The 24,130-nt window shown below is 47.8% G+C and overlaps 1 protein-coding gene across 2 annotated transcripts in view; it reads left to right on the plus strand.

Annotated features, from left to right (window-relative positions):
* LOC142571000 (putative transporter YutK) overlaps positions 1-24,130 on the plus strand; it is a 55,451-nt gene that overhangs the window by 25,930 nt on the left and 5,391 nt on the right. For both annotated transcript variants that reach the window (XM_075679295.1, XM_075679296.1), the window contains 3 exons: positions 2,104-2,243; positions 4,747-4,912; positions 7,714-7,872. In XM_075679295.1, coding sequence (XP_075535410.1) covers positions 2,104-2,243; positions 4,747-4,912; positions 7,714-7,872 — 465 coding nt within the window. The remainder of the gene's footprint in view (positions 1-2,103; positions 2,244-4,746; positions 4,913-7,713; positions 7,873-24,130) is intronic.

Raw genomic sequence — 24,130 nt, forward strand, 5'->3', positions numbered from 1 at the left:
AGCGAGCAAGAAAAGCATTGGCCGTGGAGCGGTACGTTAAAATCTAAGCCCACAGATTTTCAACACTTTTCCTCTGTACATAACGACAATTTCACAAATCAACGTTACCGCAAGTTATATGAGAAATGTTCTTATCAATACTAAGGCGTAATGCTCATGTCATTTATCTCAAAAGTTAAATATAGGCTTTCCGCATAGTGGAAGAACTTAAAAACATGCTTTGTGTTCCTTCGCAGCAGGCTGATGAGGCCTGTGACCGGAAGTTCCTTGAGGCCGCTTTCTCGCTGCTGTTATCGCACGAGTGTAAGCGTCAATTGGTGTGGCGTTCAAATGTTGAAGCCGAGTCGCTTTTCTCGGTGGCTGACTTGCGTAGTGTGCCACGCCAGTGGCCATGTGGGTTCGGTGGTGAAGACCCAGCTTAATGGACTCCGCTGACGGCTGATATGGACTTATACTTGCATGCTCACTCGTCATTGCGCAATGCAACACGAGGTGTCCATGCTCCCCATCTGTGTTTCGTGCGTAGGCGGCTGACCACAAATCTGCATGGGATTTAGCGGCTGGGATGCTAGTACTGCGATGCACTCTAAAGGCGCTTGTAGGAACTGCGCGTCTCGGAATAACTGATGCAGTGCTTTTCTTTGGCAATCCTCGCCTTTACAGTCAGCAAGCGCACAATGGCGCCGAACTTTCCTGTCCACTTTAGGAACGCAGTTTAGGAAGCGCGAGCCACAATACCTCAAAAAGAACTGCAAACAGGACCAATACACAAAAGAAAAGAATAACAATGATGGCGGCCGTTCCACCTGCGTTCTGAGTCAATTTAGATGTGCACAAACTCTACGCACATAAGCAAAGTCTCATTGGGGCAAGCAGACGCACACTGGGTAGAGGTCGTCGAAACTACCGCGACGGCATAATCTTGCGCTGCGGAGGAGCAGGCACAGCGCAAGAAATTGATTCGCCAGTTGATTCAAATTTTAAATGTAGCCGTGTAGTCGGTGCTTTGTGTTGTGCATCTTGCTTGGCATTTAGAATTTAGCGCTGTGTGTCCGAGCATGCTATAAAGCTGACTTCCATCGGGAAAGTACCACACCTGCATTGCGATTTTCTTCGTCTGGTTTACTTAGTAGGTTGAAACTCCTATGCGCTATGCTCGAATAGAAGACCTCATTTATAGCGCAGTTTTTAGGCACCCGTTCCTGCGTTGAGCGTGGGTGTAACCGAGCGATCGAGCACCGTGAAAGATGAAAGAGCGAACACGGAGCGTAGCTGTCGAGGAAAGACTGTGAGAGTGAAGAAAGCGCGCAGAGGAAAGCCTAGGAGGAGAGTACGGCGATACAGCGAGGAGGAAAGCAGAGTGCCGCACGAGACGTGGTTTGCGGCGGCGACCAGACATGCGGCGAGCGCGTTCACCGATATCCTAGGACAGAAAGCGCTGGCGTGGACTTCGGACCCACCGTGCATTCGCTACTTCGCCTGCGCCGGCCAGGCTAGAGAATGCGCTCCGCGCGACCTACGCGTTCCCTCCCGTGTTCACGCTTTCTTTCTGAACAGCGAGCGACGCAGCCGGTGGAAAAACTTCGACTGCCGCTGCTTCTCGACGAGCTGCTCGAGCAGAGGCCCAGTGCCGCCGCCGAGAGGACCCTGTCGTTCGAAATCAAATTCGTTGCCACAGTATATCGCGGATTCAGAACACTAAACACCTGCGCTTAAAATTCGCCTTAGGGAGAAACGTAATCGTCGGTGAATTTTTTTTTCTCGCTGATTGCATTTTTAAAGCTTTGAGAAAACGTATGCAAAATGCATTCGCTGTTAATCGACGAATAACTGCGACAACCAGTGTCTGTTCAATGTACTAGCAGGCCTTTGTCCGGAAGCGTGTGGCCCTTACCTCCTGTTGTCGCATCTCGTGAGTACATTGTACGCGTGCATGAATAATTTGAAACTGAAATTGACATTGGTGTTTGGGCTGTCGGTTTTATGTAAAAACATTCCCGCTCTTTTCCTGCGAGAATAATATGTCAACGTTAATAACGGCGCTTCTGAAGTCAAAGGTCATCGCACAAGGATTTATAGAATGCACATCGATCAAACGTTCAGAACGCGGCACAACGACATGGCCACCACCTCCTAGCGGCGAACCTGATGTCTGTGCCTGCTGGACTCGGAATGGCCAAACTGATGCTGCCCGAAACGCACAAGGCTCCGCTTGCAAGCGCGGACACCAAGCCCCTCGTCAGGTGAGCTTTGACGAAGTATTAGTGGGAAAATTTTGCCTACTTTGTAATTCTTAATGGGATAGCTTTCTACCCAGAAATTATGCTGGAACACCTAAACTCCTTTAGAGAACTGCGACTACTTAACTGCGCTGCTTTTTATCTCTGACCAGGTCGAAACATACAAGTGCAGCGCCACATTTTGGATCATTTGATGGGTTATTTCTGTTGCGTAATTGCGTGATTCTGTGTCATAATTCAAGATGCTTGTCCTTGATGTTAGTTCTCCATTTCAACTATTTTTGCCATGTTCTAATGTAAAAAGCCATTGCTTTCTGCTTTTTTTTTTTCACGGCTGCGGAGCAAATGTGTGGTTGGACATACCTAGTCAGGAAGAGTTTATCTGCCTTTAGCCCTTTCAACCCAGGCAATCTATGTCTCAATAAACTAAAACTGAAAAGAAAAATATTCACGTCACTGAATCCGATAGGCGCTTTCGTGGTACTAGACAACATTGGCGTGTGCTTTCCATCAAGGAATTTTGCTGGGGTGCCTCAACTTCTGGAGAGTGCTACAACTACCTAACTAGGTCGCCTTTTAACTCCGACCAGTTTAAAACATGCGCAAAGTGCAGTGGAAGAGTGGGTTGAAAAACAGAAGGGACAAGAAAAACAAAAAGACATACGTACTTTGATATCAAAGATAACAATGGAGCATATAAGGCAAATGTGGCAATACCAACTGAGATGTGCTTTGTTTTCGTGGAAATGCCAGCGACAGCAGTTAACAAGGTACTTAGCTAGACCACCTTCGGTAACGTGTGGCCAACGTGTGTAACGTGTGGCCTTCGGTAACGCAATACAGCCTTCCACAGCGTAGCTGTATATGTCTATCCCTCTCCCAACATTTTTCAACGTCCGTGCCTCAAAGCTCCCACGCCCTCTATACGGTGGCAAAGCAAACCAGTAAGACATGTGCTGGCACCTGACGTACTAAGAAAACAGCTAAAAACGATTCAATGCATATTTTCATACCATTATTACTAGAGGGAACTCTGGCGCTAGTGTCTACGTGAGCTGCAATCGGGGTAGATCAGCCATCATGGGAATTAAGCATGGAATTATGAGAAGTACATGGATTTGTCTAAACTTTGTCCTCCTCGCTTTAAACGTCTCTTCGACTTCGTAAGTTTGTCACTTTCAACAAAGTACTGTGCAATAAATAAGTAAACACTCGCAGTTCCGCGTGAAATGCGAAGCATCGATTGCGATAACAAATTGGTAGATAGCTATACGAAGTAAGGCTAGTAGTTTTATCGGCCGTCTGACAGCTATGTTATATACTGTTCCAAACCGGCTACTCATTCTGACGTAGACTTCAAGCCGCAAAGTTTCCAGAAGAGAACTTCCAAGTATGTTCAGTGACTGAGGCCATACTTAACTCTTTTAACTGCGGATTGCGCAGATTTACGATACTACGTGGAGCTCGGGTATGGAATAGTCAAGCAAACACTAAGACAAAGTTGTAAATGTTGTCAAAGTACAGTGATACCTAGCCGATGCGTCGAACCTAAAGGTTAGCTTTCAAGAGGGAACGCCAATGTTCGAAAAAACAAAGCTGTAACAAATAAAGTCGAACAAGCGTTTGAAATGCTCATGCAAAGGGATCATTGTGTGAAACATCACAAAACACAGTTAACAGGAGGCGTGTCCCTACTAAGTACTACTACATCGCAAACGGCGCCACAGTGACGTTGATAGTGTCGAGAGACGCGGGAATTATTAGAGAATCCTCGACTCTAAAGAAATGCCGTATTGGAAGCGAAGTTTATGCCGCCCATGACCACCATCAAGAAAATAGCAAAACAATATTTTAGACTTCTTTCCCGCTGTCACAGCAAACACCCGTATATTGAGCGTATAGGGACTGCAGTTTCTAACCATATCCTGTTGCGTTAGACGAAACCATTGAAAGTGATGTTGGCGATACTTGCCGTATTGTTCAAGTAATTTGCTTAGGAGTCGAACAACAGACGCACCCCAATGGCCTAGTGGCTTTGACGTTGTGCTGATAAGTTCGAGGTTGCGTATTCGACGCCGGCTGCGGCAGCCGCATTTTGATGGCAGTGCAATTCCTAAACGCTCGTGTATTCAGGATTAAGTGCTCGTTAAAGTATTTGCAGTGTACAAAACTAAGCCGAATTCCCCAACTCCTGCATGCCTCACAATCATATCGTGATGTTGGAACGTAAAGCTGGAGAACAGAAAAGCCGTATAACAAGCGAATAATATCATAAATAACAGTATTGATAACGTCTTCCCGCAAAACATAATAAAAAATTAAGAGGCTAACTGGTACCACAGCTCAGTCTCTTGTTGATAGCGCTGACAGTTAGTCAATTCAATGATGTTCACCACCGAATATTCCCTATGGATTTTTCTTTTGTCAGCGTAAGTATTACGAGTGCTATCCGACAGAGATCCTATACTGTCACCAACACTGATACCTTACTCATCGAATCGCGCAGCTCTGAAAACACGGTGTTTGAGGCTGGGTCCAATGGCTTGATTGGGGCGCTGCCCCAAGTAACCCACATCATGGTCGCCTTGATCGTGTACACCGCAGTACTTCACATGGCCGACGCTGTCTTGGGGAGCATGCTCCTGGCCTTGGGATTTGCCGTGCGTCTAAAGGTGAGGGAATATCGGGTGGACTTCCACTAATGTTAAATACACGACGTTCTCGCTTGTTGTTAAGACCAAAGGATCTGGACGGATTAAAACTGAACAGAAAGTACTAGGCAACGGCAAGGAAGTGCGTAGTGTCAAGCTTAAGCCCAATTATTTTCTAACATCTGCGACAGAAAGAGTGCAGAAGAAAAACGGCTATGGGAGAAAGAAAGAACGACAACACCGAGCGGTGGGGCGTAGTGTTTTCTCTCACACCTCCCTATTTTTCCGTGCGATACCCATGCAAGTGCTGTGCAAACCCTGCCGAAAACATATGTTGACCTCAAGGACATACCGTGGCGTCATTTGCAGAAATCTATCCGTTATGTAAAGTACGACAGTACGCGATATGGGCTGGGAAGTGTTCAGCATCTTTAGCTCTTCAGCCATGATTAATTTTGACTATTTCATGCCTTAGGCCTTCTTTGTGTGGCGTTTTGGCTACAAAGCAACCTATAGGGTGCACATCCTAGTCTGGTGTGTTTAGCCGCAAAGGTTTTTCGCGAGCGAGCAACCTGATGTTTTCACTTGGCTATTCAGTTCGCCCAATTTTGATTAAAGTAGCTATACGCAATTCTGGCTGGATAAAAGTACTCTTCCTTGCTTAGTCACGCGGAGTGCGGCTTGCGACTTTTGCAAGAACTGTCGCGAGATAGATGATTTATTACCGTTCTGTTTATATAATACGTCCAACGTCAACCGGTGATATTTCTGTCTCGTCAATCAGCATTTCCGCCGTGTACAAACATGCAAGGCGCATTCATCTAAGCGCAGGCTATTTTGACTGATGTCATGATCACTTGATCACTGACTGATGTCATATGATCACTTGATATGATCAAGTGATCATATCAAGTGGGCCCGTTACAAGCCCTGTGTGCATCTCTTCCTCGACTCTTACTAATACCATATTATTATTATTATTATTATTATTATTATTATTATCAGCATAATATTAAATGCGAAGCATTTCTAGGGGCACATTTGCCACTTTGACAGTATCTAACTATCTAAACACCCACCCACCGCCGTAGTTGCTCAGTGCCTTTGATGTTGGGCGGCTGAGCACGAGGTCGCGGGATCAAATCCCGGCCGCGGTGGCAGCATTTCGATGGGGGCGAAATGCGAAGACGCCAGTGTGCTTAGATTTAAGTGCACCTTAAAGAAACCCAGGAGGTCGAAATTTCCGGAGACCTCCACTACGGCGTGCCTCATAATCAGAAAGTGGTTTTGGCACGTAAAACCCTATATTTTTTCTTATCTATCTATCTATCTATCTATCTATCTATCTATCTATCTATCTATCTATCTATCTATCTATCTATCTATCTATCGGTCTATCTATCTATCTATCTATCTATCTATCTATCTATCTATCTATCTATCTATCTATCTATCTATCTATCTAGCCGCCTACATGTTGGTGCTGTCGTGGTCGTTTCGTTAACTTGGTATGAGAAAAAATTGGCATAGTATGACAAGAGTATGCGATAAAAATAAATAATCTATCATGACATGAATATCATGTGTGTGTTATGTAGGCCGTGAAACAGCCACCACTTTCTTAGTATATACCAAAATTGGCATAGTATGATAAGAGTGTATGAGAACATAAATGATGGAAGGGGGGGTCGTGACATGAATGTCATGACATGAAAGTCATGACATGCGTGTGATGTATGTCATGAAACAGCCGCCTACGTCTTGATGTTCTCATGGTCGTTTCTTTAACTTGGTATGTAAAAAACTGGCATAGTGTGGCAAGAGTGTATGTCGAAAATAAATGATAGGTAATGACATGAATTTCATAAAATGCGTGTCGTGCGTGTCAGCACCCACGGCTACTGCCCGCCCATTGCTTCGCATAACATCGATTCCCACAGCGCGTGGGATCTGCCGGCGTTTTAGTTATCAACGACTTTATCAGCCACTCATCTCGCTGCGATTCGTTTTGGAGTATGCGTGAAAACCCACATCCATCCCGGTCGAACACGTCCGGCACTGCAGCATTGAGCGGAACCTTTCTTTGAGAGCGGGGAACTAAACTGCTGCCTTGGCAATGAAATACTATATTTACAACACTATAATGAAGGCTTCAATCGCCCAGGCAGGGAACTACGTTGGCTGCGGCAAATTTGCGAAGATCGAACGCCGGTCACGTGGTGTCACTTGCTTCGTCACACCGATAGCAGGGCCGGTCTCACCAGTACATGGTAGCCCTCGCGGCCAATGCCGCATATCCGATATCTCCATTTAAACATAGGAACATCCCATATAGAATCTCTTACGTTCCTGTAAATCAAATGAAACACCGTATAAAAATAAGATTCCTCATTACCCCCTTTTCGGCTTTATGAACACATGAAATTATCATATAACAAAAGCTATGTTGCCATCAATTTTAGAGGACACCCTATCGTGAAAATAAATCTATTTGCTCAATCTGTTAATTAGTGGTCGCTGAGTACCCGATGATATGTTTCTACATAGATATTTCTTGTGTATTGGAGCAGTGCTCAAGCATCGCTCCTGGCGCCTGTCCGCTGAAGCGCAAGAGGGCGGACGCCTCGGCACTGCAGGTGGCGCTTGCATTTGGGTGGGTCTCCTCGGCTACTCTGCTCTTGACCCAACGTGACGGAGCCTACCGCTTCCCGATGAGTGCGAATAAAGCACGTAGCACTGTGAATAAACGAATTTCATGTTGTTCCAATTTAAGAGCGACGTATTTTCGATGTAAAAGCGCGTTGTTTAACCCCTGGTCGCAGGAGGTCCTGGGAATCCTCTTCTCGCCGCTATCGTTCGCCTTCGGCTTGACCGGCCGCGACGCTGTGCAAGTGGGCTACCTTCTGGCAGTGCACACGATAGGCAGCGAAGTCCTCGCCTTCATCGAGCTCAACAAGATGAACGCGGCTGGCGCCATATCGGTACGCAAGGCGAATGCGGCTCTCGCAATTTTGCGGTAATTTAAGAGTTGTGCCTGCATTTTAGGAGGAGGCATCGTCTTGCTAGGCACTACGGCGTCGGACGTTAGTTACATATCAAAGTTTACAAACCTTGCACAACGGCTTTGGTGCAGCGCTGCTAAGTGCGAGGTCGCGCGATCAAATCGCGGCCGCATTTCAATGGGGGCAAAATGCAAGAACACCCGCGTACATAGATTTAGCAGCAGGTTAAAGACGCCAGGTGGTCAAAATTAATTCGGTCTCCCACCACAGCGTGCCTCACAATTAAATCATGAATGTGGCATGTAAAAGCCCGTAGTTTTAACCGTCTATAGCGAGCAGCCTGCACACTACATACCAGAGGTCGTCACAAGCTAGCCGCCTTTGAATGCTGCCTGAATCAAGAGCCACCCTAGTAACAATCCGCTGGAATGCTACAAATTGCCTGGAGCTATCTACCTGAAATGTGAAAGAGCAGAGGAAAGACTTGCTTTGTCGTCAACTGCAAGAACTGCGAGAGTCCTGAATGGGGGGGGGGAGGGGGGATGGTTTTTTGTGCGAGCTTCATCCGCCTCAATTGCACATGGAGTTCTCGTATTTAGGGCTGCTGTTCATGCGTTCCTTTCCGCAAGGCGAACAGAACAAGCTCTGCCACCTACGCTATATAGCACATTCACCGCAAGGACTTCCAACCTAACACCGCCTGCAGCAATAACACAGTGTTAACACATCCGCTGGCACAAAATAGCATGAAATGTTGAGTTTAGATGACCATCAGTTAGTCAGATTTAAGTTCCTCCACACAGCGACGACTGACATACTCAAGCAACGTTAATTTTTATAACAGCGGAGTGAAACATGGAGTAATAGGCGGACACCGCGAGCTTACTTTCTGTGCCGGGAATCAAACAGCGGACGAGTGTTGACACGGCATTTGCAACATTTTTGCTCATACGTAGGGGAATACATTTCGTTGTGCGCTGCCCGTAATCAGAAAATCAATGCTAAGTTATCTTGTCGCCATGGCTGCTGACAATAATTACGCGATGAGAGCCAACCACCGTGGCCGAAGCAGGTCACGGAGGGGCATCTTCTGCACGCACACCGTGCTGTTATCGCCTGTCTGTGTGCGGAGTGTGACGTCACCACAGATAGCTGGACAGCCAGCGCGAGTGCCAGGCTACTTGTAACACGTGACGTCCCCAGAGTGTATATTATCGACCAGCACAATAAACAGGGGACTTTTCCTTTCGTCACCTGGAGCGCGGCTCGTCGACTGTTCCTTCCGACACGCATACGCGTCACGCTCGTATGCCGTGTCACCACATGGTGTCAGAAGTGGGATACGAACCCATGGTGACATTCGTGGGTTCTGGCACCATCCTTTCAGCGGACGCATCCTCTTTCGGACTGGGAGCTGTTCTTTTTCAAACGCAGAAAAACGGTCACCGTAGACCAGTAGCTTTCGCGTCTCGTTCTCTCACGAACACAGAATGGCGATACTCCCAGATAGAAAAAGAAGCGCTAGCGCTGACGTGGGCAGCCGAAAGATTTGACGAGTACATCCGTGGCCTAAACGTTACCTTTGAAACTGATCACAAGCCTTTAGTGTCTTTACTGGGCCAGATGGCCATTGATGATATGCCCCCTCGAATTCAACGCTTCCGGCTACGCCTAATGCGCTATCTTTTCACGGTCCAGTATGTTCCCGGCAAATCGCTAGTCACAGCCGACACCCTTTCGCGATCCCCTGTAGCAGGCAGCGATCCTGAAAAAAAGCTTGAGTGTGTCAGATATCACAGCGTACTCTAAGGCGTGTTTGCTTGGCTTGGAAACGGGGGACAATTTTTTATCCGGAGTGAGAGAATGTCAAATTAATGATCCCGTTTGCAAACACCTGTGCAGACTGTGTGAAACCAATTGGCCAAGGAAACCGAATGTTCCTTCTTTCCTATAAATTCCTTCCTTTCCTTCTTTCCTAAGATAGAGCATGCCTAAGCATAATGGATGGTCTCTTGTTGAAAGGAACAAGGCTTGTAATCCCACAGTCTCTAAGAACGGAAGTGCTGTGTAGACTACATGATGGGCACCAGGGTATCGTGTATTGTCGTAATGTTGCTAAAGGTTCTGTCTGGAGGCCAGGATTCAGCACCGATCTGGCACAGTTCGTAAATCAGTGTACTGTTTGCGCACAACATGCCCAGCAACTAGCCGTGCCCATGATAGTGACCGCAACACCATCTTTTCCTTGGGAGAGAGTGGGAGTAGATCTGTGCGTAATCAACGGCCAGGCATATCTTGTCGCCGTGGATTATCTTTCACGTTACCCTGAGGTAGCCATTCTTCCTTCCACAAAGTCGGGAACGGTCATTGATAGACTGAAAAGTATTTTTTCTAGGCATGGAATTCCTGAGTGCGTGGTGACCGACAACGGTCCTCAGTTCGTGGCAACTGCGTTTGAACAGTTCGCTCTGTCCTACTGGTTTCGCCATGTCACCGTGAGTCCGAGGCACCCGCAGGTCATCGGGGAAGTAGAGCGAATGGTTCTGACGGTTAAGCACCTCCGTCTGAAGTCTAAAGACCCTTATCTGGCATTGTTGGCTTACAGGGCGACGCCTGGCATTCTTCGGGTCAGCCCTGCAGAAATACTTATGGGTAGGCGACTGAGGACAAGAGTCCCAATGCTACCACGTCATCGAAATCCGGAAAAAAGCAGCCCGAAAGTTGTGGCCAGAGACCAGACGGTGAGACGGCGGCAATGTCGCTACTACAACCGACGCGATCGGGCCAGACGGCTTCCCGAGCTAGAAGCAGGTGACTTGGTCTGGGTGACAGACATGCAATCCAAGGCCACAGTCCTCGCAGGAGCACCGAAACGGCGGCCATATGTAGTGCGAACAGACGACGGCGTTCACCTCCGCCGAAACAGGAGAATGCTTAACCGTCTCCCAAAAGAAAGGGCGCACATGGAAACTTACGAATTTCCAGAAACCGCGGAGCAACCGAGCGCGGCACAATTGGCTCATAGCCCAGATGGCGCGACTGCTACAGATTCAGCGGGGCCTCAACTAGCGCTGTGGCCAGTGGTGACCCCACTCCCACTGTAACACGGTTTGGTAGACTGGTAAAGAAACCCGTCCGACTGGGCTTTGACGACTAGTGCTTTGGTGTTTAGTGTTTAGTGTTTTTCTAGTACAAAATATGTTGTCTATCTTAAATTTCCGAATGTTCCTGTGTGGTGAAGAAATCCATACGACTTAACTTTGAGTGGTTTGCTGTTTTGTTTTTTCTGGTATAACATATATTCTCTACCATGTTCCTGCGCTTGAAAAAGAGGGATGTGCTGTTATAGCCTGCCTGTGTGCGGCGTGTAACGTCACCACAGATAGCTGTACGACCACTGCGAGTGCCAAGGTTCTTGTAAGACGTGACGCCCCCAGAGTGTATATTATCGGCCATCACAATAAACAGGGGACTTTTCCTTTCGTCACCTGGAGCGCGGCTCGTCGATTGTTCCTTCCGACACGCATACGCGTCACGCTCGTATGCCGTGTCACCACACACACCGACGCCTATTCCCGAACGAAGTTATTGCACATGCAACACTTTACGGAGATAAAAGGCCCACGGCACCAACAGCCCTACCAATCTAGCACTATAAACACAAAAGTATCAAGAGTAAAAGCAAGCATGAAGCTGTATAGGTGGATTTCAGCTGGTAAGCTTGCACATCTGTTAAGATTTCATCTAACTATCTCATCAAGATAGCCTCTTGTGTAGCCGTCGTTGCTCTAGGAAAGCATTCGCAGTATTTGTACACCAGCTTTCTTATAAGGAAATACTTAAATGTCGCCGTGAAACGCGCATATCTACTATAGCAGATGCGAGGGACCTAGCGCGGAAAAACATAAATTATTTCGGATTGTTCTCCTTTGTTTGCTTCTTCAGTGGTACAAAGGATACTCTACTCCTAACTAGATCAGCTGGTCATGTGGTATGACTGACAAAGGTTGAACAGTGTCGAGCAAAATCACTCATCGCATATGGCTGGCTGACGACTGGTTGTGCATCCTATACACTCCGAAAACTCGTGGTTAACTACGTAAACTGTGCGGTCAAGTTGTTTATTTATCAATGTGGAACCGAGACTAGAATTGCTGTAATAACTGAGCAAGAACAACGTAGCTGCAAGCATCAAGCGTTCTCAATAAATAGTTTTCATGGAAAACGCCTTTTGCCAAACGCCACTTTGCGCTCGTGCTGCGTGGAATACGTATCCTAATAGATCTTGTGAACTATTTAATTTATTTAACTCCCTTCTCGTCCGTGTTCAATTGTGCGCTGGAACGATGTTTCATAATGCTAATCACAACCAACTAGCCCAGCTGTCCATACTTAGAGTTATTTATTCAGTGCCAATTCTTGACAGCTTTCGCAAGGCAATCGATCGTTAACGAATACACGCTGTTCATGCGACACATCCTCGATTGTGAGCAAATCAAGAACAAGGTGAAAGCAGCAGCCAACGTTTCGACAAGTGGACTTGTGTTCTTCAAGGCGACGTATGCTTCCCTCGCCACAGTATATATAGGTGGGGTTCTTCTAAAGGGGAGAGGGTGTAAGGCGGGTGGGTGCGGCAACGAGGGAAGGTGTGTTAGCGTGTCGAATCGAGAATAAAAGAATGCTGTGCACAAGGCCAAGCCCTCCCCCCCCCCATCTGTCAACCACGTGTCTATGTACACGTGTTAGTCGGCGTGTCAACGGCGTCTGACACGCCGGCTGAAAGCAAAAAAAAAAAAATGAAGGAGGTAAGGAAAGGAAAAAAAAAGGGCAGGGGATACGCCAAGAAACCAAACTAAGTGTTGTTGCCTATGAAATTTAGCATAACGAATAGATTCTAAAGCTCCCTTTGAAACGTTTATGCCTATTGGTTGCAATGTCTTGAACTTATGGATAAGGTATGATTCTCTGTATTTTCTTTCTCGTTCAGAAGGAAAATCTGACTGTAAGATGTCGAGTTTAAGTTCATCAAAGTTATGACCTGGTTGGTTTAAATGCTCGGCGACGGCTTTGGGAAGCTTTTCAGCTGTGTCCGCGCGATTTCCGTTTAATCTGACGTTCATTGATTGTCCCGTTTCGCCGATATATTGTTTCTTACAAAATGAAGATTCAAGCATATAAATCACATCCGAACTTGTACAAGTGAAGCTAGATTTGACTTCATGTGTATAACTATTTGCGATGCTTTTCATTTTAATGTCACTTTGAAGGTACCTGCAGGTTTTGCACCTGGGGCGACAACATGCTTTTATTGCGGAGGAATGCTGTTGGCTGACTTTTGCGTGCACTAATGTCTTTTAATGTTCCTGTTTGGGCAATAGTTAACCCTAGGCACTTCCGGGAATGCTTTTCTGAGACGCTCGTTACTTGATGATATTGGGTGGTATTTTCGGATGATCTTGTTTATGTTTGGGAGTGCATTAGAATATTGTGTTATAAAGGCCGGCGGCCTGTCAGATTCCAGTGTCGGCTGTTTCTTCACCAATTCCGACTGTCTCTGCAATCTTGACGCGGCATCATACGCTCTATCGAGAGCAACTTGGGGATAGTTCCTTCCTGCTAGCGTTGTTTTAAGGTCATTTAGGTGGTGAATATAATCGTAGTGTTCGCTCCAGATTCTTCTTATTCGTTTCGCTTGTCCGATAAAAATTCCTTCCTTGCAATGTCGCGGGTGATGACTGTTGTAGTTTAAATATGTAAATATGTTGTAGTCACTAGTCAATTTGGATGTTTCTGCCTTTTACACCAACATTCCCATGAGTGAAGGAATTAAAGCCATTTGTAGATCCTTCGCAATCAATCCCCGAGTGCACGCTCCTGAGGCTTATTTATCCCTCCTTAGGTTAGTTCTCACGCTCAACTATTTCGAATTCGATTCTATTCACTACCTTGAAACTTTCGGCACTAGCATGGGTACGCCATTCGCTCCCACGTATGCGAACATTTTCATGGGACAGATTGAAGCAGACCTGTTGAAATCATACCCTTTAAAACCCCACACCCACCTTCGTTACATTGACGACATACTTATAATCTGGGAACACAGCACAAGCGCTTTAACCGACTTAAATAGCCATTTCAAACGCTTTCACCCGAGTATTATATTTACTGCTCACCACTCTCCTAATCAGATCAACTTCTGGGACACGACGGTCTACATAGAAAACATAAAACTGGGAACGACACTTTACCGGAAGCCTACGGTTAGCCAGCAATATTTAGAATACAACAGTCATCACCCGCAACATTGCAAGCAAGGAGTTTTTGTCGGACAAGCGAAACGAATAAGAAGAATCTGCAGCAAAGACCACAATTATATTCACCACCTAAATGACCTTAAAACAACGCTAGCAGAAAGGAACTGTCCCCAAGTTGCTCTCGATAGAGCTTATGATGCCGCGTCAAGATTGGAGAGACAGTCGCATTTGGCGAAGAAACAGCCCACACTAGAATCTGGGAGACCACCGGCCTTTATAACAAAATATTATAATGCACTCCCAAACTAAACAACATCCTACGAAAATACCACCCAATATTATCAAGACACGAACGACTCAGAAAAGCGTTCCCGGATGTACCTAGGGTTACCTATCGCTGAAACAGGAAGGTTAGGCATGTTCAGCATCATCATCATCAGCCTGGATACGCCCACTTTAGGGCAAAGGACTCACCCATACTTCTCCAACTACCCCGGTCATGTACTAATTGTGACCATGTTGTACCTGCAAACTTCTTAATGTCATCCGCCCACCTAACTTTCTGCTGCCCCCTGCTACGCTTCCCTTTCCTTGGAATCCAGTCTGTAACCCTTAATGACCATCGGTTATCTTCCCTCCTCATTACATGTCCTGCCCATGCCGATTTCTTTTTCTTGATTTTAACTAAGATGTCGTTAACTCGCCTTTGTTCCCTCACCTAATCTGGTCTTTTCTTATCCCTTAACGTTACACCCATCATTCTTGTTTCGATAGCTCGTTTCGTCGTCCTCAATTTAGGCAGAACACTTTTCGAAAGCCTCCATGTTTCTGCCCCAGACGTGAGTACTGGTAAGACACAGCTGTTATATACTTTTCTCTTGAGGGATAGTGGCAACCTGCTGTTCATAATTTCAGAATGCTGATCCGGATCCGTGGTCACTACCTGCCCTAAGTAGATGTATTCCCTTACCACTTCCAGTCCCTCGCTACCTATCGTAGACTGCTCTTCTCTTACGAGACTGTTAAACATTACTTTAGCTTTCTGCAGATTAATTCTTAGATCCACCCTTCTGCTTTGGCTCTCCAGGTCAGTGAGCATGCATTACAATTGGTCTCCTGAGTTACTAAGACAGGCAATATCATCAGTGAATCGCAAGTTACTAAGGTGTTCTCCATTAACATTTATCCCCAACTCTTCCCACTCCAGGTCTCTGAATACCTCCTGTAAACACGCTGGGAATAGCGTTGGAGAGATCGTATCTCCCTACCTGACGCCTTTCTTTATTTGGATTTTGTTGCTTTCTTTATGGAGGACTAGGGTGGCTGTGGAGCCGCTATAGATATCTTTCAGTATTTTTACATATGGCTCGTCTACACCATGATTCTGTAATGCATCCATGACTCCTGAGGTTTCGACTGAATCAAACGCTTTTTAGTAATCAGTGAAAGCTATATATAAGGGTTGCTTATATTCCGCACAACTCTTTATCACCTGATTGATAGGGTGAATATGGTCTATTGATGCGTAGCCTTTACGGAATCCTGCCTGGTCCTTTGGTTGACAAAAGTCTAAGGTTTTCGTGATTCTATTTGCGATTACCTTAGTAATTACTTTGTAGGCAACGGACAGTAAGCTGATCGGTCTATAATTTTTCAAGTCTTTGGCGTCTCCTTTCATATGGATTAGGATTATGTTAGCGTTCTTCCAAGATTCCGGTACGTTCGAGGTCATGAGGCTTTGTGTATATAGGGTGGCCAGTTTTTCTAGAACAATGTGCCCACCATCCGTTAACAGATCTTCTGTTACCTGATCCTCCCCAGCCGCCTTCCCCCTTTGCATAGCTCCCAAGGCGTTCTTTACATCTTCCGGCGTGTTTGGATCGCACCGCTGGTACGATCTGTTGGGAACTCGGCGCTGACGCCCGTGGTTGTACCTGGGTCGCAAGCCCCAAGGGTAGCGTTGGCCTGGCGGCCTGGGGTACAACTGGAAGCATCCGAAGGTCCCGGCAAAGCATGAGTCGACTGGTAACAACAAAACAACTTGTTTATTTTAACATTGCAAAGAGTTGGCGGTCAGGTTGACCGAAGTAGAGAGACGGGAGAGCACTTTACTCAACAGAAGAAATCGGAGCCCTCTTTTTGGCGTCCGGGGGCAGCTGTTTTTATACTCTCGCAGTTGAGGGCAAGAAGGAACCCCTCAAAAGACGAGCACGTGAATGTACAATGGGCTAATGGTGACGCACACTGTCGTAGCGCTGCCGTAGCACCATGTCGAGCACGATCTCGTAGCACCCTGTCGTAGCGCTGCCGTAGCACCATGTCGAGCACGATCTCGTAGCACCCTGTCGTAGCGCTGCCGGTCGGGCACAATGACTGTAATGAGAGGATGATCCCTGCTTTCGCATCGCCTGGTTCGGGCACAATGACTGGAATGAGAGGGTGATCCTTTGCGGTCGCATCGCCGCAGTCGCGCCTGGAAACACCTGCCGATGAGCGTTGCGGCGACGATGATCGGGCCAAAATGTCTGCCGCCCCGCCGCAGTCGCGCCGGCAAAACCACGTGTCGCAGGCGAAACGCAACAGACCGCCCCGCCGGGGGAAGGAGATCCCGATGGACAGGGGACTGCATCCGCTGTCCGGAGGGATGTCGCTCGATGATGCTCATAACCGAAGTCGGGCGTCCCTCGACGTTTCTTGAGCGCAGCGCACAGAGAAGGCCTCGTTCCCTCGTTCAGGTTCGCACGGGACACTGCAAAGTGACTTCGGGAGAGTTCACATTTTTGTTCTCGTTCCCGGCAAGCGTTAGAACTACGCTGAAACTCAACCGCTCAGTCAGCAAGCACGGCACAACCCTCACTAAGCCCTGCCAGGCTCTTTCCCCTTTTTATACCCCTGCCTATTTCCTTACAGTAGTCTAGCATCACTCAGAACGCGTCCACAAATTGAAAAATTGCACTAGAAAGCATATCATCACTTTGAAACACTAAACAAAAGCAATATGTTAAAAAAAATCCTGCCTCAGGAAGAAAAACATCAGTAACAAACAATTTTGAGGCTGATTCCTACGTTAGGGGCTTCGACTTAAGCCATCGGCGTTACCGTTGAGACTCCCCTTTTTGTAACGCACCTCAAAGGAATATTGTTGTAAAGCGAGGCTCCAGCGCAGGAGGCGGCCATTTTTGGGAGAGATGGTCTGCAGCCATTGGAGAGGGCAGTGATCCGTCTCAATGATAAACCTCGAGCCGGCTAGATAGCATGACAATTTCTGAACGGTTCGTGCTGGGCCCTCCCACTGCACGTCTAGTTTGTTGTTTAGCGATGTGCGCAATATCATGACCTCATCGCCAACCTCAAAACGACGGGCCCTGGCTGTCCGATCATAATAAACCTTGGCCCTCTGCTGGGCCTTTGTCATTGCTTCACCTGACAACTCCTGTGCCCTTCTTAAGCGTTCGAGGAGCTTAAGCACGTACTCCACCACGACTGGGTCGTCGCCCCTACCTTCCCACGATTCTCGAAGCATGCGAAGCGGAGATCGAAGCGAGCGACCGTACACCAGTTCAGCTGGCGAAAACCCCGTAGCCGCATGCGGCGCGGTCCTTAAAGCAAACATCACCCCAGGCAGACACAGCTCCCAGTCAGTTCGATGTTCAAAACACAACGCTCTCAACACGCGCTTCATGACGGAGTGGAGCTTCTCAACGGAATTCGACTGTGGGTGGTACACTGAGCTGTGTAACAGCTTTACCCCACACCTTTCGAGAAAAGTTGTCGTCAAAGCGCTAGTAAACACTGTGCCCTGATCTGATTGGATTTCCGCAGGGAAACCAACTCGCGCAAATATGGACAGTAGTGCATTAACTATCTCAACTGAGCTGAGTTCTTTAAGCGGCACTGCTTCAGGGAACTTTGTCGCTGGGCAGATCACAGTCAAAATGTGTCTGTACCCCGTGGCTGTTACCGGCAGAGGTCCCACAGTATCAATAACGAGCCGTCTAAAAGGCTCCGTAATGATAGGTACCAATTTCAACGGCGCCCTCGATTTGTCCCCTGGTTTGCCCACCCGCTGACAAGTGTCACATGTCCTCACGAAATGGTCTGCGTCCCGAAAACACCCTGGCCAATAGTACTCTTGCAAGAGACGGTCCTTAGTTTTCTTAACTCCAAGGTGTCCGGACCACGAACCCCCGTGTGACAAGCGCAACAGATCCTGACGATAGCATTGAGGCACGATCAGCTGATCGAACTCCACTCCTCTGCGGTCTAGATACTTCCGGTACAGGACTCCACCTCTTTCCACAAAACGCGCAGTTTTCCTGGCGATACCTTCTTTGACATTGCAGCGCACGTTTTCCAGGCTGCCATCCTTTTTTTGCTCGGCTATCAAAGCCGTCCGGCTGACTTTTAGCAACCTATCAAGTCCGTCTGACGTAGGCGCGATGAGCAAATCAGTAGATAGCTCTTCTAACTTTCCCGCGTCGGGCGTTTCCTCTCCAGTATCTGGCGCCTTTAACGTTACAGACTCAAGTTTATTCAGTTCGGGCGTGCTCGGAATATCAGCTTGCTGCGCCTCTGACCCTTTTTCGTTGTTTGATAACGTCGGCCCCGCAACTACCGCCTTTGCAGCGAGCTCCCGAACCTTCGATCTGGTTAAGGCCTGAACACTAGCTTCACCAAACAAAAGCCCCTTCTCGCGCAGGAGGTGATCGGACCTGTTTGAAAATAGGTACGGGTACTGGGGTGGCAGCATAGATGACACTGCCGCCTCTGTCTCAAGCGCTCCGAAAGGTCCTTCAATAAGCACCTTTGCTACTGGCAGACACACGCTATGAGCTTCCACGGCTTGCTTGATCCACGCGCACTCGCCCGTGAACATATGGGGTTCTACGTAAGACGGGTGAACTACATCCATCGTAGCTGCGGAATCGCGAAGCACTCGGCACTCTTTCCCGTTCACGAGGAGGTCTCGCATGTAAGGCTCGAGAAGCTTCATGTTCTCGTCAGTGCTGCCTATTGAAAAAAACACAACTTTTGGTGTTGTTTCCGGACACTGCGCCGAAAAGTGACCCGGCTTCTGGCACGTATAACAAACGCCCGCTCGCCTCATCTCGAACCGCTTTCTGCGTTTGGCTGCCGCCGTCTCTTTACGTTTGGTCGGACTGCTTTCACTCGCATCCTCACTACGCGTGTCCCCCTTTAATCTCATGGGCGTGAATTTCGGCCTCTCAAACTTCGAGCCAAATTCACCCTTTTGACCGTCCTTAGCTCCGCGAGCTCGACGCGTCACAAACTCCTCGGCTAGCTCAGCGGCTTTAGCCACCGTACAAACGTCTGGCCTATCCAAGACCCAGTATCGCACGTTCTCCGGTAACCGACTATAAAACTGTTCTAGCCCGAAACACTGCAGAACTTTATCGTGGTCACCAAACGCTTTCTCTTCTTTGAGCCACTCCTGCATGTTCGACATAAGCCTATACGCAAACTCTGTATATGACTCACTTCTGCCTTTCTCATTTTCCCGAAACTTCCGACGGAACGCCTCCGCAGACAGCCGGTACTTTTTTAGCAGACTCGATTTTACTTTGTCGAAATCCTCTGCTTCCTCTCTATCCAAGCGAGCGACTACGTCGGCCGCCTCGCCGGGTAACAAAGTGAGCAAGCGCTGTGGCCACGTTTCCCGAGAGAACCCCTGCTTCTCGCACGTTCGCTCAAAGTTAACCAGGAACAAACCAATGTCCTCTCCAAGCTTAAACGGCCGCATCAGGTCAGTCATTTTGAACAATACGCGTTCTCCTGCACCGTGTGCCTGACTTCCATTACGAGCGCGTTCCATCTCTACCTCAAGACGCTTCATTTCCAAAGCGTGTTGACGGTCACGCTCTTGTTGCTCTCGCTCTTTCTGTTCTTTACGTTCACGCTCTTCTTTTTCTTTTGCAGTCTCCCTCTCTTCAATGGTCTCAAGGCATTCCGACAGCTCGTTATCCTCAGCCTCTAACTCAAGAATAGCCTTTAGCAGTTCTGGTTTTCTGAGTTTGTCTGAGACATCCAGACCCAACTCTCTTGCAAGCTCCAACAATTTCGGTTTGCGCAACGACTTCAAATCCATGGCTGCTCTGAATGCTGCTTTCTCTACTGCTTACTATTGTCTTGCCGCAAACTAACCCGGCAGCAACGACAACCACAATTACCAGCTCTGTTTCTGACACTAACAAAAGCCTGGCAAAGCTCAGAAGAAGAAAGTCCCGCACTCACCAAACCTCGCAGGCAGGAATTCCGCGCAGTCGTTCCGCTGCAGGCAACCAGTCGTCACACAGGGCTCGTTGCACTGCTCCCGGATCGTCGTTGAGCTGCTCAGCATACAGTCAACTGCATCTCTTCGCTGCTGGCCTCCGTTGTCGCGATCTCACCGCTGGCAGACAGTTGTTTGGAGTCGGAGGCGATCTCACCGCTGCCAACCAGATGTTTTGATCGCACCGCTGGCGCGATCGGTTGTTGGGAACTCGGCGCTGACGCCCGTGGTTGTACCTGGGTCGCAAGCCCCAAGGGTAGCGTTGGCCTGGCGGCCTGGGGTACAACTGGAAGCATCCGAAGGTCCCGGCAAAGCATGAGTCGACTGGTAACAACAAAACAACTTGTTTATTTTAACATTGCAAAGAGTTGGCGGTCAGGTTGACCGAAGTAGAGAGACGGGAGAGCACTTTACTCAACAGAAGAAATCGGAGCCCTCTTTTTGGCGTCCGGGGGCAGCTGTTTTTATACTCTCGCAGTTGAGGGCAAGAAGGAACCCCTCAAAAGACGAGCACGTGAATGTACAATGGGCTAATGGTGACGCACACTGTCGTAGCGCTGCCGTAGCACCATGTCGAGCACGATCTCGTAGCACCCTGTCGTAGCGCTGCCGTAGCACCATGTCGAGCACGATCTCGTAGCACCCTGTCGTAGCGCTGCCGGTCGGGCACAATGACTGTAATGAGAGGATGATCCCTGCTTTCGCATCGCCTGGTTCGGGCACAATGACTGGAATGAGAGGGTGATCCTTTGCGGTCGCATCGCCGCAGTCGCGCCTGGAAACACCTGCCGATGAGCGTTGCGGCGACGATGATCGGGCCAAAATGTCTGCCGCCCCGCCGCAGTCGCGCCGGCAAAACCACGTGTCGCAGGCGAAACGTTACTTGTAGGATTTCAAATTCCTCTAGAGCATTCTATCTCACATTATCGTCGTGAGTGCTACTGGTACTGTATAAATCTCTATAGAACTCCTCAGCTACTCCAACTATCCATCCATATTAGTGATGATATTGCCGGCATTGTATCTTAACGCATACATCTGATTCTTGCCTATTCCTAGTTTCTTCGTCACTGCTTTTATTCTTCCTCCGTTCTTGAGAGCATGATTAGTTCTATCCATGTTATAGTTCCTTATGTCAGCTGTCTTACGCTTGTTGATTAACTCAGAAAATTCTGCCTGTTCTATTCTACCTGTAGGGTTAGAGGCTTTCATACATTGGCGTTTCTTGATCAGATCTTTCATCTCCTGCGATAGCTTACTGGTATCCTGTTTAACGGAGTTACCACCGATTTCTATTGCACACTCCTTAAGGATGCCCATAAGGTTGTCGTTCATTGCTTCAACACTAAGGTCCTCTTCCTGAGTTAAAGCCGAATACCTGTTCTGTAGCTTGATCCGGAATTCCTCTAGTTTCCCTCTTACCGCTAACTCGTTGATTGGCTTCTTATGTACCAGTTTCTTCCGTTCCCTCCTCAAGCCTAGGCTAATTCGAGTTCTTGCCATCCAATGGTAACTGCAGCGCACCTTTCCGAGCACGTCCACATCATGTATGATGCCAGGGTTAGCGCAGAGTATGAAGTCTATTTCATTTCTAGTCTCGCCATTTGGGCTCCTCCACGTCCACTTTCGTCTAACCCGCTTGCGGAAGAAGATATTGATTATCTGCATATTATTCTGCTCTGCAAAGTCTACTAATAACTCCCCCCTGCTTTTCCTAGAGCCTATGCCATATTCCCCCACTGACTTATCTCCAGCCTGCTTCTTGCCTACCCTGGCATTTAAGTCGCCCATCAGTATGTGTATTTTGTTTTGGCTTTACCCATCCCTGATTCCACGTCTTCATAAAAGCTTCCGACTTCCTGGTCATCATGATTGCATGTAGGGGCGTAGACCTGTACGACCTTCAATTTGTACCTCTTATTAAGTTTCACGACAAGACTTGCCACCCTCTCGTCAATGCTATAGAATTCCTGTATATAACCAGCTATATCCTTATTAATCAGGAATCCGACTCCTAGTTCTCGTCTCTCCGCTAAGTCCTTGTGGCACAGGACGTGCCCGTTTTTTAGCACTGTATATGCTTCTGTTGTTCTCCTAATTTCACGGACCCCTATTATATCCCATTTGCTACCCTCTAATTCCTCCAATAACACTGCTAGACTCGCCTCACTCGATAACGTTAAACGTTGCCAGGTTCAGTTTCTGATGGCGGCCTGTCCGGAGCCAGGGGTTCTTAGCACCCTCTGCTGCGTCACAGGTCTGACCGCCACCGTGGTCAGTTGCTTCGCGGCTGCTTGGGACTGAGGGCCGGCGTTTAACTGTTGTATTCATATAGGAGATCGTGGCGAAGTACTGCACCAGGGTGGTCAATCCTGCTCTGGTGAGAGAGTACGTTACCGGCTCTTGTCACCGGGATCAGGCCGCACTCCAGGCCTGTTTATGCAATTTTATCAACACGCGGATTTTTTTTCCGGTGGAAAATTGCGCGGCAGCGGGATTCGAACCACGGACCTCTTGCACGCGAGAGGGATACTCTGCCTCTTCGCCACTGCAGGAGTTGTACGCCTCATTTAACCTACAGTGGTACAATCCTCGATCAGTCAAGGTCAACCAATCTGAGCTCGAATAAACCGCACAGATGGCAACTGAACTTAACAGATGGCACCCAACTGGAGAAACCTGGAGCGGTCTTTGAGCGGTCACCTTCGAGCGGTCAAGACCTCGTGGAGCGCTCTTGGAGCGGTCTTGTTTGGATTTTGTGGCGAATGGATGTGCTTTTCGGGGCTCCGCCGCGGCGACGAAATCATAAGTTTTTGTGCATGGTTTGAGCTTGCTTCTGTTTTTATTTTGCAGATTTCTTGCGTTTAAATAGTAGTTAGGTGGTTTTCTTTTTCTTTCCTTTTTTTGTCTCTCGTATTTCGGGTGCGAGGGTGTGCTTCGTGTTTGTTTTGCAGGATGGTTAGAGCGTCCTTTCGTGCCACGTGCTCCAAACGTGCAGCCGGGTGGGGCGTTATTGAGTGTTTGCAGTCTGTAAATGGTAGCTTGGAAGTGGCAAGACAAATAGCTCTTAGTGGTTTTACTGTACATGTTTTGGTAGGAAATTGAGAGCGTGGCCGCGTGGTTGAGCGCGTGCGAAAGCGTGTCATACCTTCGGTCTCCGCGGTACTAATTGTTTTTGAAACAGTGGTGGGAGTTGCTTTGCGACATCTTGAGTATTTGGATCCTGTGCGTATCGGTCTTTGCTAAAAGGCACACGCTCTGCATTGATATAGTGTTATAGTATTTGCATCAGTAGTAGCATTGTTACAGTATTGTGGTATTTGCAAAAAGCCGTGCAATACATGTTAGTGCACGCAAAAGTCAGCCAAGAGCATTCCCCGTAATAGAAGCATGTTGCCGCCCCAGGTGCAAAATCTGCAGGCACCTTCAAAGTGACATTAAAATTAGAAGCACCGCAAATAGTTATGCACATGAAGTCAAACCTAGCTTCACTTGCACAAGTTCTAATGTAATTTATATGCTTCAATGTTCATTCTGTAAGAAACAATATATCGGTGAAACAGGACAATCAATGAACGTCAGATTAAACGGACATCGCGCGGACACAGATAAAAAGCTTCCCAACACCGTCGCCGAGCATTTAAACCAACCAGGTCATAACTTTGATGAACTTAAACTCTACATCTTACAGTCA

Source organism: Dermacentor variabilis, chromosome 2 (assembly GCF_050947875.1).
Source record: "Dermacentor variabilis isolate Ectoservices chromosome 2, ASM5094787v1, whole genome shotgun sequence".
Taxonomy (NCBI): Eukaryota; Metazoa; Arthropoda; class Arachnida; order Ixodida; family Ixodidae; genus Dermacentor; species Dermacentor variabilis.